Source organism: Dicentrarchus labrax, unplaced genomic scaffold, assembly GCF_905237075.1.
Source record: "Dicentrarchus labrax unplaced genomic scaffold, dlabrax2021, whole genome shotgun sequence".
Classification (NCBI taxonomy): Eukaryota; Metazoa; Chordata; class Actinopteri; family Moronidae; genus Dicentrarchus; species Dicentrarchus labrax.
The window spans coordinates 3,040,357-3,057,500 of NW_026136722.1; the positions used below are offsets into that span (position 1 = coordinate 3,040,357).

General features: G+C 44.1%; 1 protein-coding gene across 6 annotated transcripts in view; it reads left to right on the plus strand.

Annotated features, from left to right (window-relative positions):
- Window positions 1–17,144, plus strand: part of LOC127355860 (trinucleotide repeat-containing gene 6A protein) — a 40,890-nt gene that overhangs the window by 19,633 nt on the left and 4,113 nt on the right. For 2 of the 6 annotated variants that reach the window (XM_051387110.1, XM_051387115.1), the window contains 22 exons: window positions 1,161–3,227; window positions 3,362–3,557; window positions 3,703–4,175; window positions 4,315–4,470; window positions 4,572–4,733; window positions 7,193–7,384; window positions 7,522–7,688; window positions 7,868–7,945; window positions 8,215–8,382; window positions 10,000–10,155; window positions 10,491–10,610; window positions 11,090–11,227; window positions 11,703–11,801; window positions 11,920–12,094; window positions 12,223–12,366; window positions 12,677–12,847; window positions 12,940–13,080; window positions 13,454–13,561; window positions 13,734–13,964; window positions 14,659–14,729; window positions 15,145–15,284; window positions 16,279–17,144. The exon at window positions 16,279–17,144 is cut by the window's right edge and continues 4,113 nt beyond it. In XM_051387110.1, coding sequence (XP_051243070.1) covers window positions 1,161–3,227; window positions 3,362–3,557; window positions 3,703–4,175; window positions 4,315–4,470; window positions 4,572–4,733; window positions 7,193–7,384; window positions 7,522–7,688; window positions 7,868–7,945; window positions 8,215–8,382; window positions 10,000–10,155; window positions 10,491–10,610; window positions 11,090–11,227; window positions 11,703–11,801; window positions 11,920–12,094; window positions 12,223–12,366; window positions 12,677–12,847; window positions 12,940–13,080; window positions 13,454–13,561; window positions 13,734–13,964; window positions 14,659–14,729; window positions 15,145–15,284; window positions 16,279–16,627 — 5,702 coding nt within the window. In that variant the 3' untranslated portion in view covers window positions 16,628–17,144. The remainder of the gene's footprint in view (window positions 1–1,160; window positions 3,228–3,361; window positions 3,558–3,702; window positions 4,176–4,314; window positions 4,471–4,571; window positions 4,734–7,192; window positions 7,385–7,521; window positions 7,689–7,867; window positions 7,946–8,214; window positions 8,383–9,999; window positions 10,156–10,490; window positions 10,611–11,089; window positions 11,228–11,702; window positions 11,802–11,919; window positions 12,095–12,222; window positions 12,367–12,676; window positions 12,848–12,939; window positions 13,081–13,453; window positions 13,562–13,733; window positions 13,965–14,658; window positions 14,730–15,144; window positions 15,285–16,278) is intronic. The other 4 variants (XM_051387112.1, XM_051387113.1, XM_051387111.1 and 1 more) reach the window with 4 other exon arrangements.

The following is a 17,144-nucleotide window of genomic DNA, read 5'->3' on the forward strand; positions in this document are numbered from 1 at the left end:
AAACTAAAAGCTAATTACTCAACTGCAAAGCTCCTGTGGAATGTGTTTTTTTTTTTCTTCCGTTGCTAAAAATCATTGTTCATAACTTAAGTTCTTCATTGAAAGTCAGTTCTTGCTGTTTTATTTTACTTTTTCTGAAAATCTGTTTAGTCCTTTGGGTGTATTAAAACCAAGACCAAGACCAACTTTGTGTCAAAAAAACTGAAAAATGCCTCTAAATAGGATTAACTTCAGATCAACTTTTGGTAATGTTGGCTAATCTTGTTGTCAACACCTTTCTTTAGAGTTTATTTCACAATGAAGGCCTACTTCACAGCCACACTACCTTCACATTAAAACCCCTTTATTGTCAGTATGTATCTCAATGCATTAATATTTGCTTATCAAAGCAAATGAATAAAGACTCCCACACAAAATGCTGTTTAAGTGACAAAGTCTGCTGGCAAATGCTGATAAATATGGTATTTGTGCTGTAGGGCTGCTGTAGCATTGAAAATTGAGGCACTTGCCATTGCAACTGAATCAGTGTGTGCATAATGGCCATGAAAGCAAAATCTGATCACAAGTGGCCTCTGGAGTCTAATTTTAGAGACATGCCAGGTCTGAATGCAGATGATCTCAGACAGTTTTTATTTATTTGGAAGGGTTAGCAAGGTTTAAACCAAGTCTGAATCTTTTCAGTTGCCACCACCTCTTCTCCTTTGCCACTTCCTCCCCTCACACCCTCTATTGTCCCTCCCTCTTTTCACACTCAATTACCATCTCCCCAATGCCCTCCATCTCTCCTCCCCCGCTGACAGTCGTCCACCGGCTCCCAGAATCCTAGTTTATAGCTTTGGCATGCTTATGGGTCCTGCTGTGGTGACAAAATGGTGGCAGCTGTGTCCAGGCTCAGGCCTGGCGCTGATCACATCCAGAACAGCCGGCAGCTGAAGGTTGGAGAGAATCGTAGAATATCAAAGCGACTGTGTTTGAGGGGAATTTAATAATCTGTTTTATTTAACATGCATACATAAACATACATAAATCTGTCGTTCATTTTTTTGAAGATGATGAAACAGCACCTCTGCTAAATGCTTGTGGAAATTGATTCCTTTTTTCTAAAATGTGAATGTCCAATCTGACGGGATTCTCTACCATGTCCACCCTTCTCTCTCCAGGTCTGGAGCATTCTGGCTTGGACTCTCAGTATGAGCCTTCCCCCTGGTCCTCTGGCTCTCCCTGCAGCAGTGACAGCAACAGCAACTGGGGCAAAGTCCTAGTGGACGGAAGCACCGACAAACCCAACAACCCTTCTTCAACTAACTCTGTCTGGCCTCCCTCCTCCTCTTCATTCTCTTGCTCTTCGTCTTCTTCCTCTTCTGGCTGTGGATCAGGATCAGACCCTGAGTTGGCGTCAGAATGCATGGACGCAGACTCTAGCTCCTCGATCGGCTCAGAGAAAAACCTTGCTCCTGTGACAACAGTGATGATGATGTCAGCAAATGCTTCTTCCTCTGTGTCTTCTACGGCTTCTTCCCCCTCCTCCTCTATGGTGACTTCTGCCATGATGGTCGGCATTTCAGTGAATGGGGACAGCAATGGCAACAGTCGTCAGGTAAATGGTGGAGGGATGGGAACCATCGGCGGTGCAAGTAATGGAAATAATAACATCACCGGGCCCTCCCACTACTCCGTGGCTGGGTCCAGCAGTATTGGCAGCAATAACATGGGTAACCACAACAACAAGCCCATCAATAATAGTAGTGTATGGGGCACCCAGTCAGGCAGCAACATGATCACCACTGGCGGAAGCACCCCTTGCATCAATGGAGGGTTAAACCCAAACACTTTAAACCCAAATGCCAACCACGGTGCCTGGCCCCAGAATCCAACCCCAAGCCCAGTGTCCCAGGGCCAACGGCCTCCCCAGGCTCCAGGGATGAGTTCCAAACTGGGTCTAGCTCCCCAACAGGCCCCCATGCTGGGCTGGGGTAGCATGGCAGCTCCAAACAACAGCAGTATGATGGAAGACACTGAGGTGAATAATGGTACAGCAAGCAGCAAGGTGTTAGGAAGCAGCAACAGTGGAAATGGTGGCCTACAGCCTACCAACCTTAACACTGAATCCAATGGACCAAATAACACTATTATGATGAATACTACTACTACTACTACTAATGCCACAATGACCTCTAGTCCACCAAACTCTACCGCCTCACCCCAGCTCAGCGGGGATTCCTGGGGCTCTATTGGAGGAGGGAATGGGGGTCCGCTGGCCAATGGAAACCCCTCATCAGCCACCCAGCACCCCCAAGGAGAGCCGGGGGGTCCTGGAGCCTTCGGTACGCCTTGGGGCGCAACTACCTACCCTGGAGACAAGGGCCACCCAAATGCAGACACTGTGAACCCCCAAAACCCTGCCTTAATGCAGGCTGGGAACCCCCAAATCTCCTCTACTGCTGCTTACAAGAGTAATAATAACCACAATAACACTGGGGCCCCACGCTGGGACCAGGGGCCCACCAATAACCCAAACCAGACCCAGAGTAACTTGTCCTGGGGTATCGGTTCAAATCAAATCCCAGGCTCTGCAGGCCAAACACCAGGAAATGGCAACCAAACCACGATTGGCCCTCCAGCAGGGATGCCTCGCCCCTGGGGGAGCAGTGCGTCATCCTCTTCCTCGTCCTCATCATCCTCTTCCACATCTAACAACAAGATGTCAAATGGAGAATGGGGATCAACAGCTCCTGTTAACAACCATTCAGATGCTGGAAGTCATAAAGGAAGCTCTGCCAACAATGGCTGGAAGAGCCTGGAGGATGACGCCATGGGCATGGGAGGTGGAGGGGGAGGAGGTGGAAGCCATGGATTGGGGAGTGTCACTGGAGGCTGGAGTCGCTCTGGAGGAAGTGAAGGAAGCGGCGAGAGCTCCGGAGGCCGATCCAGCTCAGACAGAGACGGCAGCCAGTCAAAAGGGGGAAACCGCAGAAAAGGTACCCCCCATGCTGCACCAGTAGTGCTACCTGTGTCCAGGGGCGATGTGGACCCAAGGGTTCTTTGCAACACTGGATGGGGACAGACGCCCATACGCCAGAACACTGCGTGGGATGTCACTTCTACTACTAACAATCAGCACCAGGGTCCCAGAGGTGACGAAAGAAAGCATAGCAGCGGAGGCTCCGGCTGGGGTACAGCAACACCGGCAGCTCCCTCCCAGACCTCTGGAGGTAGGGGTAAAACATGTATGGAATCTTAATCTTAGTCTGTAAATGCCTTTTAGTCATATAAACAAGAATATTCAAATTTAGAAGAAAATTTTCTATTGCAGAACACAAAAGTAAACAAAAAATATCTCTTCCTTTCACTCTACTTGCAGGTTGGGGGGGTGGGCCCGGCAGCTCAGGCCCAGGTACAGGAGGTTCTGGCTGGGGAGAGCGCCCAACCTCTGGGTGGGACAGCAAAGTCCCAACCAACGGAGGTGGTGGGCAGAGTGGCTGGGACAATGGATCCAGCTACAAGGGGAGCAACAACACCAGTAACACCTGGAGCAATAATGTTAACAAAGACGACCGGTAATTTATATTTGTGCATTAGAAGTACTGATTACACCGATGCAGAAATAATGTTTGCATAATTTCCCTGCTTTTTGCAACCATTATTGTCTTCATTCCATATTATTGTTTAATGATCATCTTCATCTTCATTGCTTTTGTTTAGGTCCAATACCTGGACTAATGCACCCAAACCACAGCAGGGTTGGGGTTCCAATAGTGGAAATGGAAGTGAAGGCTGGGGTAATGGTGGAGATGGTCCCAGACAAGGGCCCAACAACCACTGGGGTGAGACCCAAAAAGGTGCAGGCTCAGTGAGTTGGGACAGTGACAGCGACCGATCTGGCTCTGGATGTTGGAGCGAGCCAAGCCGAACCAACACCAGCAGCAGCAACACCTGGGTAGGGAGTGGAGGATCAAATACTCCAGACCAGAACACTCCAAACCCAGGTTCCAACTGGGGCGACTCAGTCCACAAACCCAATCCTCAGAGTAACAGCCAGGGCTGGGGTGAGCCAGTTAAGAACAACCATGGAGCCCAGAACTGGGGTGAGCCGAATCCCAAGCCCTCCAACGAGTGGGGAAAAGGTCCTGAATCCAACACGTCCAGAGACAATCAAGGCCCTAACAAGCCCACAGGTAGTAATCAGTAATCACTGTCTAACAAGGAAGACCGTACACCCCAAAACTGAATTCTAGCTGTTGACATTGTATAGCAAGTCAAGTGGGAGGACATAAAATGGACTTCTCACTTTTTCTTGTTTATGAATTCTGTCAGGTTGGCTGGGAGGCCCTATTCCCACAGTAGGTCAGAAGGAGGAAGTGGCAACTGGGTGGGAAGAGCCTTCTCCAGAGTCCATTCGACGGAGGAGAGAAATTGATGATGGGACAGCAGCTTGGGGAGACCCGGGTAAACCCTCGGCCCACAACAAAAGTATTTACAAGAGCCGTACAAAGCCTGAATAAAATCATTGGGAATTCCAGTTTTCTCATTTTCCGCTGATGACTCTAATGTGATTTAAATCTTCTTTCTAGGTAAATACAGCGGTGGAGCTGCCAACATGTGGAACAGGACTAGCCAGTCAGACCAGGAGGCCATGGGCCCATCCTCTCAGCACCAGTCCCACCCACCACATAGCTCCAAGCATCCTCCTCAGCCCATGCAACCTATTGCCCAGGACAAAAGCTGCAGTTCTGGTAAGTTGAAATATGTATGGGATTCATCCATATATTTGACAGAGTAGACAGGGACCAGATGAAGCCAAATTCATGGCTATTCTTACTAATAATATTTTTTTGCTAAAATACATAAATATCTTCCTTATATGTATGGGCTAAATAAGCAATGAATAAACAACACCCCAGTTGCACCAGTAATGCAATCATTCATGCAGCTTTGACTATGAAAACACATAGACAGGAGTACATAAAATTGTGCATGTGCACACACTTCTCGTGTGTACGTGTGAAAAAAGATGATCCAACATTGATGAGTCACACTTTCTGCCTTTTATAGATTAGGCCAGGTTATAACCGATTGTATTATTTACATGTTTAGCCTGCAGGGATACTTTCCTCTACAGGAAGTAAGAATGACAGTATGTCAATTGAGTTCTTATTCTGCAGATTCTCAAATGAACAGCTATGATGATCTGTACTGAGTCTGGGTTGAATTAGCTTGCAGATTAGTGTGTATTTGTGCTTATTTAATATTTGGGTACATATAAAAATGCAAGGACATGAGCCAGTATCTAAAATGGTAACAGCATGTAAGCGCAAGCCTTCTGGTGCAGTCTATAAGCCTTAAGAATGAATAAAAAGGTGCAAGTCCCACCCACACTCTCTTTTTGAGAGAGCTGAAATAAGGTCTTAAAAGGATTTAGACAGTACAAACACAAAGTGTGGATGCACACACATTCACAAATGTATTCAAAAGCATACATAATTTGCACAAAAGCCTAGAGAAAGAACAAACATGCACAGCCATTCTCTCCCATCTCCCCATGGTGTTGTCTATGTTGAGGAGGGCTTTTTGTAAAACCGGTTGAGTCATCCCTTTGGAATTCTAAGAGCATCGATTTTTCTCTTCTCTCATTCGCCTTTTTTTCTCCTCCCTTTCTCTCTCACTCGCCAATTCCGCTTGCTGTAGAATCGCTGGCTTTTGTGGGTTTGAGAGAAAAGAGGCTGAGTGGTAGAGGAGGAGGTTTGGTGACTTAGTAATAGGAATGGTTCCAATGTAAGATGGGAAAACTAAAAAGAGTAAGGCGGCTATTCTGTGGAAGTGGGCTGAGAAGGGGAAAAGAAGAGGAGGGGCTATTAGGGTTATTCAGGGTTGCTGTCTAGCGAGCTAACTAGAGCAGCAAAGTGGATGGCAAGGAAGGGTGGGGCAAACTAGCCAGCTACTGTGATGAATAATCAGGTTGTAGATTTTGATGCATTTGAGTTATTTTGGTTTTATTTTTGTGAACACTAAAGTGCAGAAATTGATTAAAACAGCAGCATGGTGAAACTGAGGTCAATATAATAGATGAGTTTATAGATATGTAACTGAACATGTTATAATATTAAAATATGTCATCGTCCTTATATGCATGTACTGCATGTGCCCATTTGTGTATATGCATCTACCTCAGCATGTCTGTTGAGCTCTGTGTGCATGTCTTTGTGTTGTATTCACGTACTTGTATGCAAGCATACCCAGTCACATGAGGGACACTGGAGCTTGAGGCCACCCCATGATCTGTCCTATTTTTACGGAGAGGTATCCTTGGCATCTACCCAAATGCCTCCTGTGGAGGGAGAAAGTAGCAGGTCTGGGTGGTCAGCTGTAACAGGAACCTTTTGAACTCATACTTGCACTCACTTGAGCATACATAGTTTCACATTGGAAAGCATGTAAAGGCCCGTGCACACATCTACACACCTGCAAGAGTTAAAGTAAACAAAACTTGCATAAGCAGGTTGATGCAGGGTTCCCCGGGGACATGGTCATGGCTCTTTCCTCAAGCTGAGTTCTGATTTCAGCAGAGGAAAACATTGTCAACTCAGTGCATCATTGTAAATATGGCCAGGGTCCCAAGAAAGATGGTTTGCATCTATGTATTTAAATTGGGGGCAATGATGTCATATTTTCCACGTTACCACCCACTCTCCAAACAAGCCTGATATGACTACTGTGACTGGTGAGAGCTGTATTACCAGGATGAAAAAACAAATACTAAAAACAACAAGTATAGATGTGTTCTACAACAGTTAAACTCCCTTGGCCCTTCAGGATAAAAGCAGACAAATATAAAAATAATTTCCTTGTGTGAGGACTGTAGTACAGGTCAGTGGGAATGGGAATATTGTCGTATTGTTGTTGCTGCTGGCAGTATGTTGTGTGTTCACCGTTTAAGGAAAAGTGACTGTTAACATCATGTGTGGTGACATGGCATTGTCTTTATGGTCACAGAATTATTATGTTTCACATATTTACAACTGAGGAAAAAATGAGAGAATTGAAAAAGTAATGGTTTCTGCTATATTCTGTGTATTTTAGGACTTGAGATTTATTTTGTCTTAAAATGACAATAATAATAATAAATTAATTGAATGCAAAAAGCTATTTGGTTTAAGACAACATGACTTAAAGTGAAACCTCCCTCTTCCTTCAGGTTGGGGCGAGTCTTACTCCCAGCAGAAGGAGTCCTCAACGTGGGGGGAACCTACCACTGCACCACCTGTGACGGTGGACAATGGGACATCTGCCTGGGGGAAGCCCATGGACACCAGCTCCACCTGGGATGAACCCAGCAGCAGGAGCAGCAGAGAGTCTGGGTCTGGATGGGGCAGCCAGCACAAATCTGGTAGGTGCACACTTGACCATGAATATTCCTGAACTCTTTAATGTGCAGAGTAGCAGGAGAGAGAATTTCCCTGTAGGAAGTGTAGCAAATGAGCAATAGAACTGTATGCTCACTTTCTTTCTCTGTCCTCCTTGTAGCTCCAGGTCCCAAACCCATGGAGACATGGTGTGGTGAGGAAGGTTCCATGGGCAATAGCTGGGACCAGGAAGAGGAGGTGGAGATCGGCATGTGGAGCAACAGCCAACAGGACAACCGGTCTCATGACCAAAACACCTGGAACTACAAGCATAAAGGCTCCAACAAGGTTTGTTTGTTTACCATAGCTTTGTATATTTTGTAGGTTTGGAAGTTTGGAGTTCTTTTAACCACTTGTGTTATGGACAGAATACAAATGTTCTGCAGACGCACTTAAAAGGCAAATTAATGAGAAAGATAACGCTGCTAAGTGCCTCCTGTCAATTTTCTTTTTCTGCTTTGTTTCAGATGAACAAACCAGTCAACAAACAGGATGAACCCTGGATGAAACCCTTCATCAACCAGTTCAACAGCATGAACTTCTCTGTAAGTACTGTTTCCCATTGTTTTGCTGTCGTTCTTGTTCACTTTAAAATTAAAATTCAAAAATATAAACCGTTGTTTGGCAGCCATGTAGTTCCCACCAGGAACCTCTCCATTTTGAAGAGTTGGTGTTAGGGTTGTATCCAGTTTTATTTATTTATTTATTTTTTTGCATTTTCTTTACTGTTATTTTTTTCGTATAGTAATATTTGAATGAATGCAATATTTGTTTTTCTGTCTGTATAATCACATTCCTTTCTTTCCCCTTGCAGAGAGACTCTCCTGACGACTCCATGAAGACAGGAGCAGGGATGGTGCAGGACAAGCGTATGGACATGGGCAGTATGGGAGACTTCAATGGAGTAATGGGGAAGAACCCTGGGTCTCGACACCAGCTCCACAAGGAGTCTCCCATGGATCGCAGCCCTTACTATGACAAGGTATGCAGAAGCCTCAACGTTTCCCTGCTATGCAATGGGTGGGGGTAAAGGTCACAGGAACGCCTCTTGGCAACTTGGCAACCAAAATACAGCAGGTCGGTTGCATTGGCACTTAGTACATTGTTTACAAACAACATTACTGGACCGGTTTGATTAATCTCTCCGCCTTTTGGTGATCATGAGGTAGGTGTGGAGTATAAGAGTCTATCTTGTGTGCCTGTGTCAAATGTCTGGCTATGTAGTGCTCTCTCAGCCCTGTAGTGCCCCACAGTGGTTGGTCTAACACATTGCATTCGATGTGTGAACTACCAAAAGGGATGATTCATTTGATACTTGCTGATTGGACCGTTGTTGTGTCTTTATAATTATGAATCAGACTGTGTCACTAATGAGCAACAAAAGTAAATTAAATATGCTCACTTTCATCCAATTAAACAATTGATTGTTTGCAAATTATTCGTAATTGTGCTGTAATGATTAATTCCTTTTTAGATAGTTTTGTACAAAGATGCAATGGGTTTGTTTTAGGGTTGGGCGATTGCACAAATATTGGCTACCTGCGATTGAGTCCATCACCGGCTGTTTGTTTTGTTTTTTTCTTTGGGCGATTTTTGCCATTTTACTTTGATGATTTAATATTCTGCCTCTGAAGAATGAGAGCAGCCCGGTGACAGACTTTCAGCAGCGCAGTACACACACTGAGCCGCTGAACAAGTGAGAGGAAAAACAGCTGTAGAACCAGTGTTTTTTCACATCTAATCTTAGAAATGTAACTCAGGAAAGATGGGGACACAGCAGGCACAGCTCAGGCCAGGAGAGGAATGAAGCAGGTAGAGGAGTGAGGGAGATCAGGGGCATCAGAGAGGCAGCGGCAACATGTAGAATATTTTCACATCTAACTCTGTTAGATGGTTCGACACCAGACTAATAAAGAGAGTTTATTTTGTTTCTGTTGAGTTTGAATTAAGTGTGTTTAAAAGATTGCTTAACAAGTTCTGAGTTTGGTATAAGAGAGAAACTTTCATTTAAAAGGTGTACGGTTGTATTTTCTGTTGGAGGGAAATATGTGGGGGGGTTTTTCTTTCTTGACATTTGGTGAGTTTAATTTTTATTAAAGTTGTTAGAGCTTGTCGGGTGTTCATCTCCCGGCTGAAACGACTGGTGTGGTGCTTGCACAACACACACACAAAGGCACGACAGTGGCCGGTTTGAAAATTTTACCATATCATCCAACCGTAGTTGGTTTGGCTTTGCTGCTTTTCCTTCTGCACTTAATGCTGCTTGTCTCTTATCTTTGTTTCTATCTTCCTGACTCCTCTGGTGCCACCTTCTCTCTTTCTACTGCACTCTCCTCTTCTCCATTGCTTGCTTCTCTTCTACTCCTCCCATTTTACTCCTTTTACTCTTTCACGCTTTCCCAAACTGTTCACTCTGGCTCATTTTTTCCTGTCCTCACATTACTTGCTCTTTCCTCCTTCTTCTCCCTCTATCCTTTTGCAAAATTAACTCTTTTACTTCTTTTCTCCTCCCCTCTCTGCACTTCTCTGGCTGCTGATGTGCTTCCTGTACCTCTGTGCTTGCCGTCCATCTGCTGTGCACCTGGCCTTGCTTCTGCAGCTGTCTGTTTCCCCCTCTGCTTACGATAGCCAAACTTCTGATGAGCTCTCCTCCAATCAAAGCATGAGCTTTTCCCCTTCCAATTCTGCTCAGCCTATTCCCTGTCTCAACTCTGGGCCGTCTCCGGCCCACTCTAGTCCTGGGGGCGCTCGGCAGGTGAGTGTGGAAGGATGAAGAGGATGTTGTCTTGCGTTCTTATAATAATAATAATAATACTAAACCAAACTATCACTTTATGTGAAAAATAGGGTAAAAAAAAACACATATTACACAAATGGTATTTCAGCAGGTTACCCATCAAAATGTTTTTTTAAATATAATTTCCCAAATTTAGCTAACATTTCATTTTTGATTGTAACTGACGGTTGAGTTTACTTAAAAGCCTGTGGTCAATGAACTAATTACATGTATGGATTATTTAAAAAAAAAAAGTAAAAGTCAGTTTGTTGCATGTTTGACCATTTGTGTGTGTTTGTGTCTTCCCTGCTCAGAATGTAAACCCCATGATGGGTGGCAGCAGCGTAGCACAGGGCCGAGGCGGCCCCCAGTCCCAGGCCCCCCCCCAACCCAACCTTCGTAACCAAGTGCCTCCACCCATCCTGCCCTCTCAGGTAACACACACACACACACACACACACACACACACACACACACACACACACACACACACATTGATTTTCTTCATGTCATTCAAACACCATTGCATCTACTGCAGTTATATGCACTTACATTTTAGGCTACAAAGTTTTAAGTCTGCTCATCTCAACAATGATCTGAATGTCTCAAGTGTCTTGAGGCACTTATTTTCAGATCATTCAAATCAGACTGTACCTTTTTAGATGTATATGTTTTAGTTTTTTCCCAACCCTCCAAGCAGCCGTTGTTTTCAGTGGAGAATCAAATTGCACAATTGACACCTGAAACTCACTTTAGGTAAATAATACATAGCGTAGACTAGTTACACAATACCGTCATGTCATTTTTAAATAACTGGCTTGTTGGCAAAGCTCTGGTTACCAAACATGATCGATCATTTTGTCCTTTTTTATCTTATTGACCAAAATGTAACCATCATCTTGTTTGTGTTCAGGTCCCTCCATCCCTGTTGAAGTACCCAGGAGGTAACGGAGGTCTGAACCCTCTGTTTGGCCCTCAGCAGGTAGCCATGCTCAGCCAGCTCTCCCAGCTCAACCAGCTGTCACAGCTCAGCCAGATCAACCAGTTACAGGTAGAGTGATGAAAACTTGAACACACATACATTAGAGGCATTAAGAAAATAACATTTTATGCATGGTTTTATATTTATGTACAGTACTATGTTGCAATGAACTGTTCACAAAATGCACTGATTAACATCAAAGTCACTGGAATTGTTGTAACTAGTGAAGTGTCAATGACTTTTTGTTAAGATTTAAAATCATTTCCTCAACACAAAGGACATATCACAATAATTACAGTCGATTTACCTGCTACATCTACAGGGCTACAAAGGGCTAAATGTTATTTCTAATACAGGAATAGAAAACATTGTTTTAACTGCACTTAAACACAGCAAACCTTGCAGTATATTTCTGACTGGCTTGCATATTGTAACTGTAACAAACTTCCTACAAATGTATTTGAAGTATAAAGTATCATAAGTAAATGTTTGCTAAACTTAATCTCAGATACATAGTCTTAAATCTCTTTTATCGTGTCTGCAGCGTCTTCTCCTCCAGCAGCAGCAGCAGCAGCAGCAACAGCAGCAACAGCAGAAGGCTCAGAGCCAGAGAGTCATGCCTGTGGGACGACCAACTGAACAGGTGTGTGTCTCTAAAAAGTTATTACACCACATATGAGTTTTTATTTGATGAAACAGTGGTGTCTCTATGGCGTTGTTTCATTGATTGTTTTCTCTAACCTCCTACTTCCTGTCCTTAGACACGTCCTATTGGTTCGTCACCATCAATGATGCAGCCCCCACGGCACCTGGACCCCTCCCTGCTGAAACAGGCCCCACCCCACAAACCGTACCTGGATAACTACTTGTCCCACAATACCCCTGAGATGCAGAAGGATGCTGCTTCTCTCGGATCCTACAACAACTTCCCTTTAAGTACGTTAGCTACTATCACTCTACGCCTTAATGATGATGCATTAATTAATCAATTTCTGTTGAATTTAATCATATTTAAATCCACAGTGACTTAATTTCTTTTCTCTTTCTTCCATCACTCCCACCAGGCTTGAACTCTAACCTGAATGTATCCCTGGACATGGGTGTTGGTGGTGGTAGTGGTGGCGGAGCTGTGAGCTACAAAGAGCCGCCCCAGTCCAAACTGAAGAAACTTTGGGCAACTGACCCTCTGGAGCAGAACAGCAAACCTGGTACACAGTCTGTTTTTGTCCTTCTCACAGTACAGTTGTCTATCTAGGAGAGGTGATCATGTACTTCTGGGGTAGGAACTGCCACAAAGAAAGAAGCAGTAATTGGGCAAACACTGAAACAATTGCACGCTTACAAAGAAAATATGCTGGCTAGAATTTTATGGCTATTTTATTTATAAAAATTACTAATACTGATGGCACCAATGGTATACACTAGCTTGTTCGGTCCTTACATGCAGTAGTATAATCAAATCAGTGACTGTTAGTCTGTGTCATTGTGTCCCCATGTTTGTGTGTCTTTGTCCCACAGGTGCTATGTCGTCTGGGCTGCGTCTGGAGGACTCTCCCTTCTATGACTTCCTGTCTCCTGGCCCATCTCCCCTGAGTCCTCCCGGCCAATCAATGGGCTCGGTGGGCGATGGCTGGCCGCCCCGTGCCAACTCCCCCCCGCCCCATGGAAACACTGTCACCTGGCCCCCAGGTACACTTGCTTTCATACACGAAAACAAAAAAGAAAATGTTTGCACTGAAAACAAATCGCTAACTGTGTTGTGTCTGTCTGTGTTTGTGCAGAGTTCCGGCCCGGGGAGCCTTGGAAAGGTTACCCCAACATTGACCCTGAGACTGACCCTTATGTGACCCCCGGCAGTGTCATCAACAACCTCTCCATCAACACCGTCCGCGACACAGACCACCTCAGGGACAGGAACAACGGTAGGTCACACACACACGGCCAGACATGGGCACAAACTAGTGTTGGGTTTTAGACCACGCCTGTTGTTGAGTGAGTGAGTTTGTTTGTTTGTTTGTTTGTTTAAGATTTACATAATATTAGTCAACATTTCATCCGATATGGTGCGCAGAGCTCATTATCAGGTTGTAGCTACAGGTGATTAATGCATTTGCAGTCTTTCAGCCTTCTGAGCCAGCAACTTGTAGTTCTTAAATATCGAGTTCTTCATTTTTGTTACAAAAAATTTTTTGAAAGACATTTGAAATAATTCAGGGTTGATGAGCAGCTTAGAGAAAATCCTATTGAACACTAAACAGACTAACAGACACTAATCCTTCTCCTTTTGTTTCCCAGGGCCATCCTCATCACTGAACACCACGATGCCTTCTAACAGTGCCTGGTCATCCATTCGTGCCTCCACCCACAGCGGTTCCCTCACCAGTACAGCACAAAGCACTTCAGGTATGCCTTCCTGTTTGTAGTTCACATAGAAGGAGAAAGACGTTTTAAATATTGATTATATCCAGAGTGACAACAGTAGAATAAAATCAAAGTCCTAGATCTGTAAGCAAATATGTGACAATGGACCAGAAGATGTTAAAACATTCCGCTTTGCTCTCTTCTGTCCTTGCAGCCAGACCCAGCGAGTCAAAGTGGTCTCCCAGCGGTGGTTCTGTGTCCAACTCCTCTCTGGCCCATGAGCTGTGGAAGGTCCCCCTGCCTCCCAAGGCGCTGTCTGTGGCGGCCCCCTCTAGACCACCACCTGGCCTCACCAGCCAGAAGCCCAGCTCTGCCTCCTCCGGCTGGGACGGCTCTGCCCTGAGGCTGGGAGGGTGGGGCTCCTCTGAGTCCAGATACACACCTGGTGAGGGCAGAGGGAGACACACATGTACGACCCTACCTGTAGTAATGTTTCAATAGTGTTTGGTCAGATTTTTATTATCATTCTTTTACTATAAGAAACCGTCAAAGGCAAGAACTATACTTTAAAAATGGTCAACTTGTTTTGGTCAATAACTATTTTACTAAACATTCAAACACTTCAAACAACACTTTTGTTGCAGAATATGCAAAACCAACTTGATTGATCTAGCCTTTGGTTTGTTGTCTGGGACTAAACTGCGTCAAAAGATTTATGTGGAGCACAAATACAGATTATTTGCTAATACGTTTTAATTTGGTAGTTAAAGTTAAAATAAAAACCTTCAATCTGAAGTCCTTAGAACGGTGATATGTGGAAATCATGTCCCCACAGTGTTGTACCATATAACGTTTTAAAAAGCTCTCTGTTTCACTATACGGAGGAGAATGGGGGTAGACCATTGTTTCAGGCGTGTCCTTGAAGTAAGAGTTGTATGTTTGTTAGTGACCGTCCCTAGACGATTGTTAGGTGCTGATATCTGATTGTCTGGTACCACAAGACTACAAAGTATGGGAGTTATTTCATCCATGTTGTATGGCTAGAGGACACCAATAACCTGAATCCTTCCACCTGTTTTCCAATCTCACACTTGCAGTCTTTGTTTTTTAACTAAAATGCTCATTATGTGTATTTGCAGGTTCCAGTTGGGGTGACAGCAGCAGCTCAGGGAGAACCCAATGGCTTGTTCTGAAGAATCTCACACCTCAGGTACTTGCACGAACATAAATATGTTTCATCTTAGTTTTGTTATTGGCATTTTATATTGAGTAGATGGGAGTGGGAGGCACAACTGGTTCTAGCTACGTTTTTCCCTTTGGGTAATCCCCTTTTACTTTTTTTCTTTAACCCATATCCTCAATGTTTAATAATGTGGAAACATGAGACCTCCTGGATAATGTCCAGTTTTAATCATTTCATCTTCGTTACTGAGAAATCCTGATTTATTTTTTCATGGCAGATGGCTCAAAATACTATGTTACCCATGAGCCTCTGTGTTTTTGTCACATTTAGCAAACTGAACACAGGAAATGTTTGTGCATGATATTTCTCTGCATTTGCTTAATGCAGAAATGCTTGTTTCTAATCCTTGTTTGTCCCATGTGTGTTTGTTGTTGTTTCACAGATTGACGGCTCTACCCTGAGGACCTTGTGCATGCAGCACGGCCCTCTGATCACATTCCACCTCAACCTGCCGCACGGTAACGCTGTGGTATGCTACAGCTCGAAGGATGAGGCCGCCAAGGCCCAGAAGAGCCTGCACATGTAAGTACATCGTGAACACACACACACACACACACACACACACACACACATCACACACATCACACACTCTACATTTCCATTTCTGTATTAAAGCAGTCATCCTGTATTTGACCCAGACTCGTAATGTCACATTGACTGACCTGTTCAATAATTTACTCGGTCACATTAGAAAATGAAATGAGTTAGTCGATGCCTGGAAAGACAAATGGACGTCTGCGTCTGTATTCTGGCTGTGTGACACATTCAGTGCGTTTACATGAAGTAGGATAACTTAACTACATTTTTTACCTATAAGCTAATTTCTTTTGGCCTTGACACACTTGGACAACACAATGTGTAAACAGTATTTAATCACACAACAGCAAACGATGTGTTGGAGTGCACCTAGCTGATGGTGATCCAGTGAGTGACTTTCACCTACAGCTCGTAGTGAGGATTTAAAATCTGAAAACGAAAGCACAACATTTTGTATAACTATACAGATCCTTCTTTACATAGTAATCAAGTACATCTAAATCTTATCCTTCATTAATCTGTTAAAGTGTACATTCACTAAAACCATGCATGTACCATCAATTTAGTGATTCCATTTAGCCAAAACTACACGTTATACCTTTTCATCCACTTCCTTCGAATACTTGGGATAGAATAGAGTCTGGACGGACATGGATGTAAACCGGAGGCAAGTGTACGACGGTAATTCTGTTTCAAATTCAGGAAAGCCTGTGCTCTTGCTATTCCTCCAGCACACACACACAAAAATAATACAATCAGAAAGCAATTAAGTAAAGCTCTCAAAGGCCCGGGGGTAGGGGATAATTTTAACTATTAACTTCCTGCATGTACAACACTTGTACTGTGACCATGTTACAACGTGCATTTAAACGCATTCTGTGGTAACCTGATTTCCTGCGTACATATAAACGTAGTGATTGTGTATGTTTTGGAGCAGCAGACACTCACACTCTGTCTCTCTCCTGTTGTCTCTCTGCAGGTGTGTTTTGGGGAACACTACTATTCTGGCTGACTTTGCCAGCGAGGAGGAAATCAACCGTTTCTTTGCACAAGGGCAGTCATTGGCCACTCCCTCCTCTAGCTGGCAGACCATCGGCTCCTCTCAGAGCAGAATGGATCAGTCTCACCCCTTTCCCAGCCGCGCTCCTGAACCTAACCAGTGGAACAGCAGCGATCTCCACAGCTCCTCCCTCTGGGGCGGGCCCAACTATTCCAGTAGCTTGTGGGGGAGCCCCAGTGGCACAGAGGCAGGGAGGATCAGCAGCCCTTCTCCAATCAGCTCCTTCCTCCCGGTGGATCACCTGACAGGGGGAGGGGACTCCATGTGAACCGCCTGCCAATCAAACAGGCTGGGGGAAGGGTCAGTAGAGAATTATCAATAATCATCAGAAGAAAATGAAAAAAAAATAAGTAGTTATAAACGCAATGGCACTAGTTGGACTCTTTCTCACTTACAAGATATTCAACAAGGGTCTCCCCTGTGGAAAACAAGTTACGTTTCTCTCTCTGCACATATGTCCACTTTGTTTTAGCCCAAAAACATATCAGTCGGAATACTTGAATCATGCAGGCCAATTCTATAATGTGAACGGATGGATATTTGCTTCCAGGTAGTGCTCTTTCAGACCGAAAAAAGCTTCAATCGAGCTCATTATTATTATATATATATTTTTTGTTTCATTCGTCATGTTTATTTGAATTCCAATTATTTTCATTTTTAACGTTTTCTTTTTGTTTGTTTTTTTTTTTTTGCATTTGTTTGCTGACAATGTTGGAGTATGAGCTTTTTTAACTTTGCACTGAATGTGGTTTTTTCTCAGTATATATAATCTGCAATATAGAGGG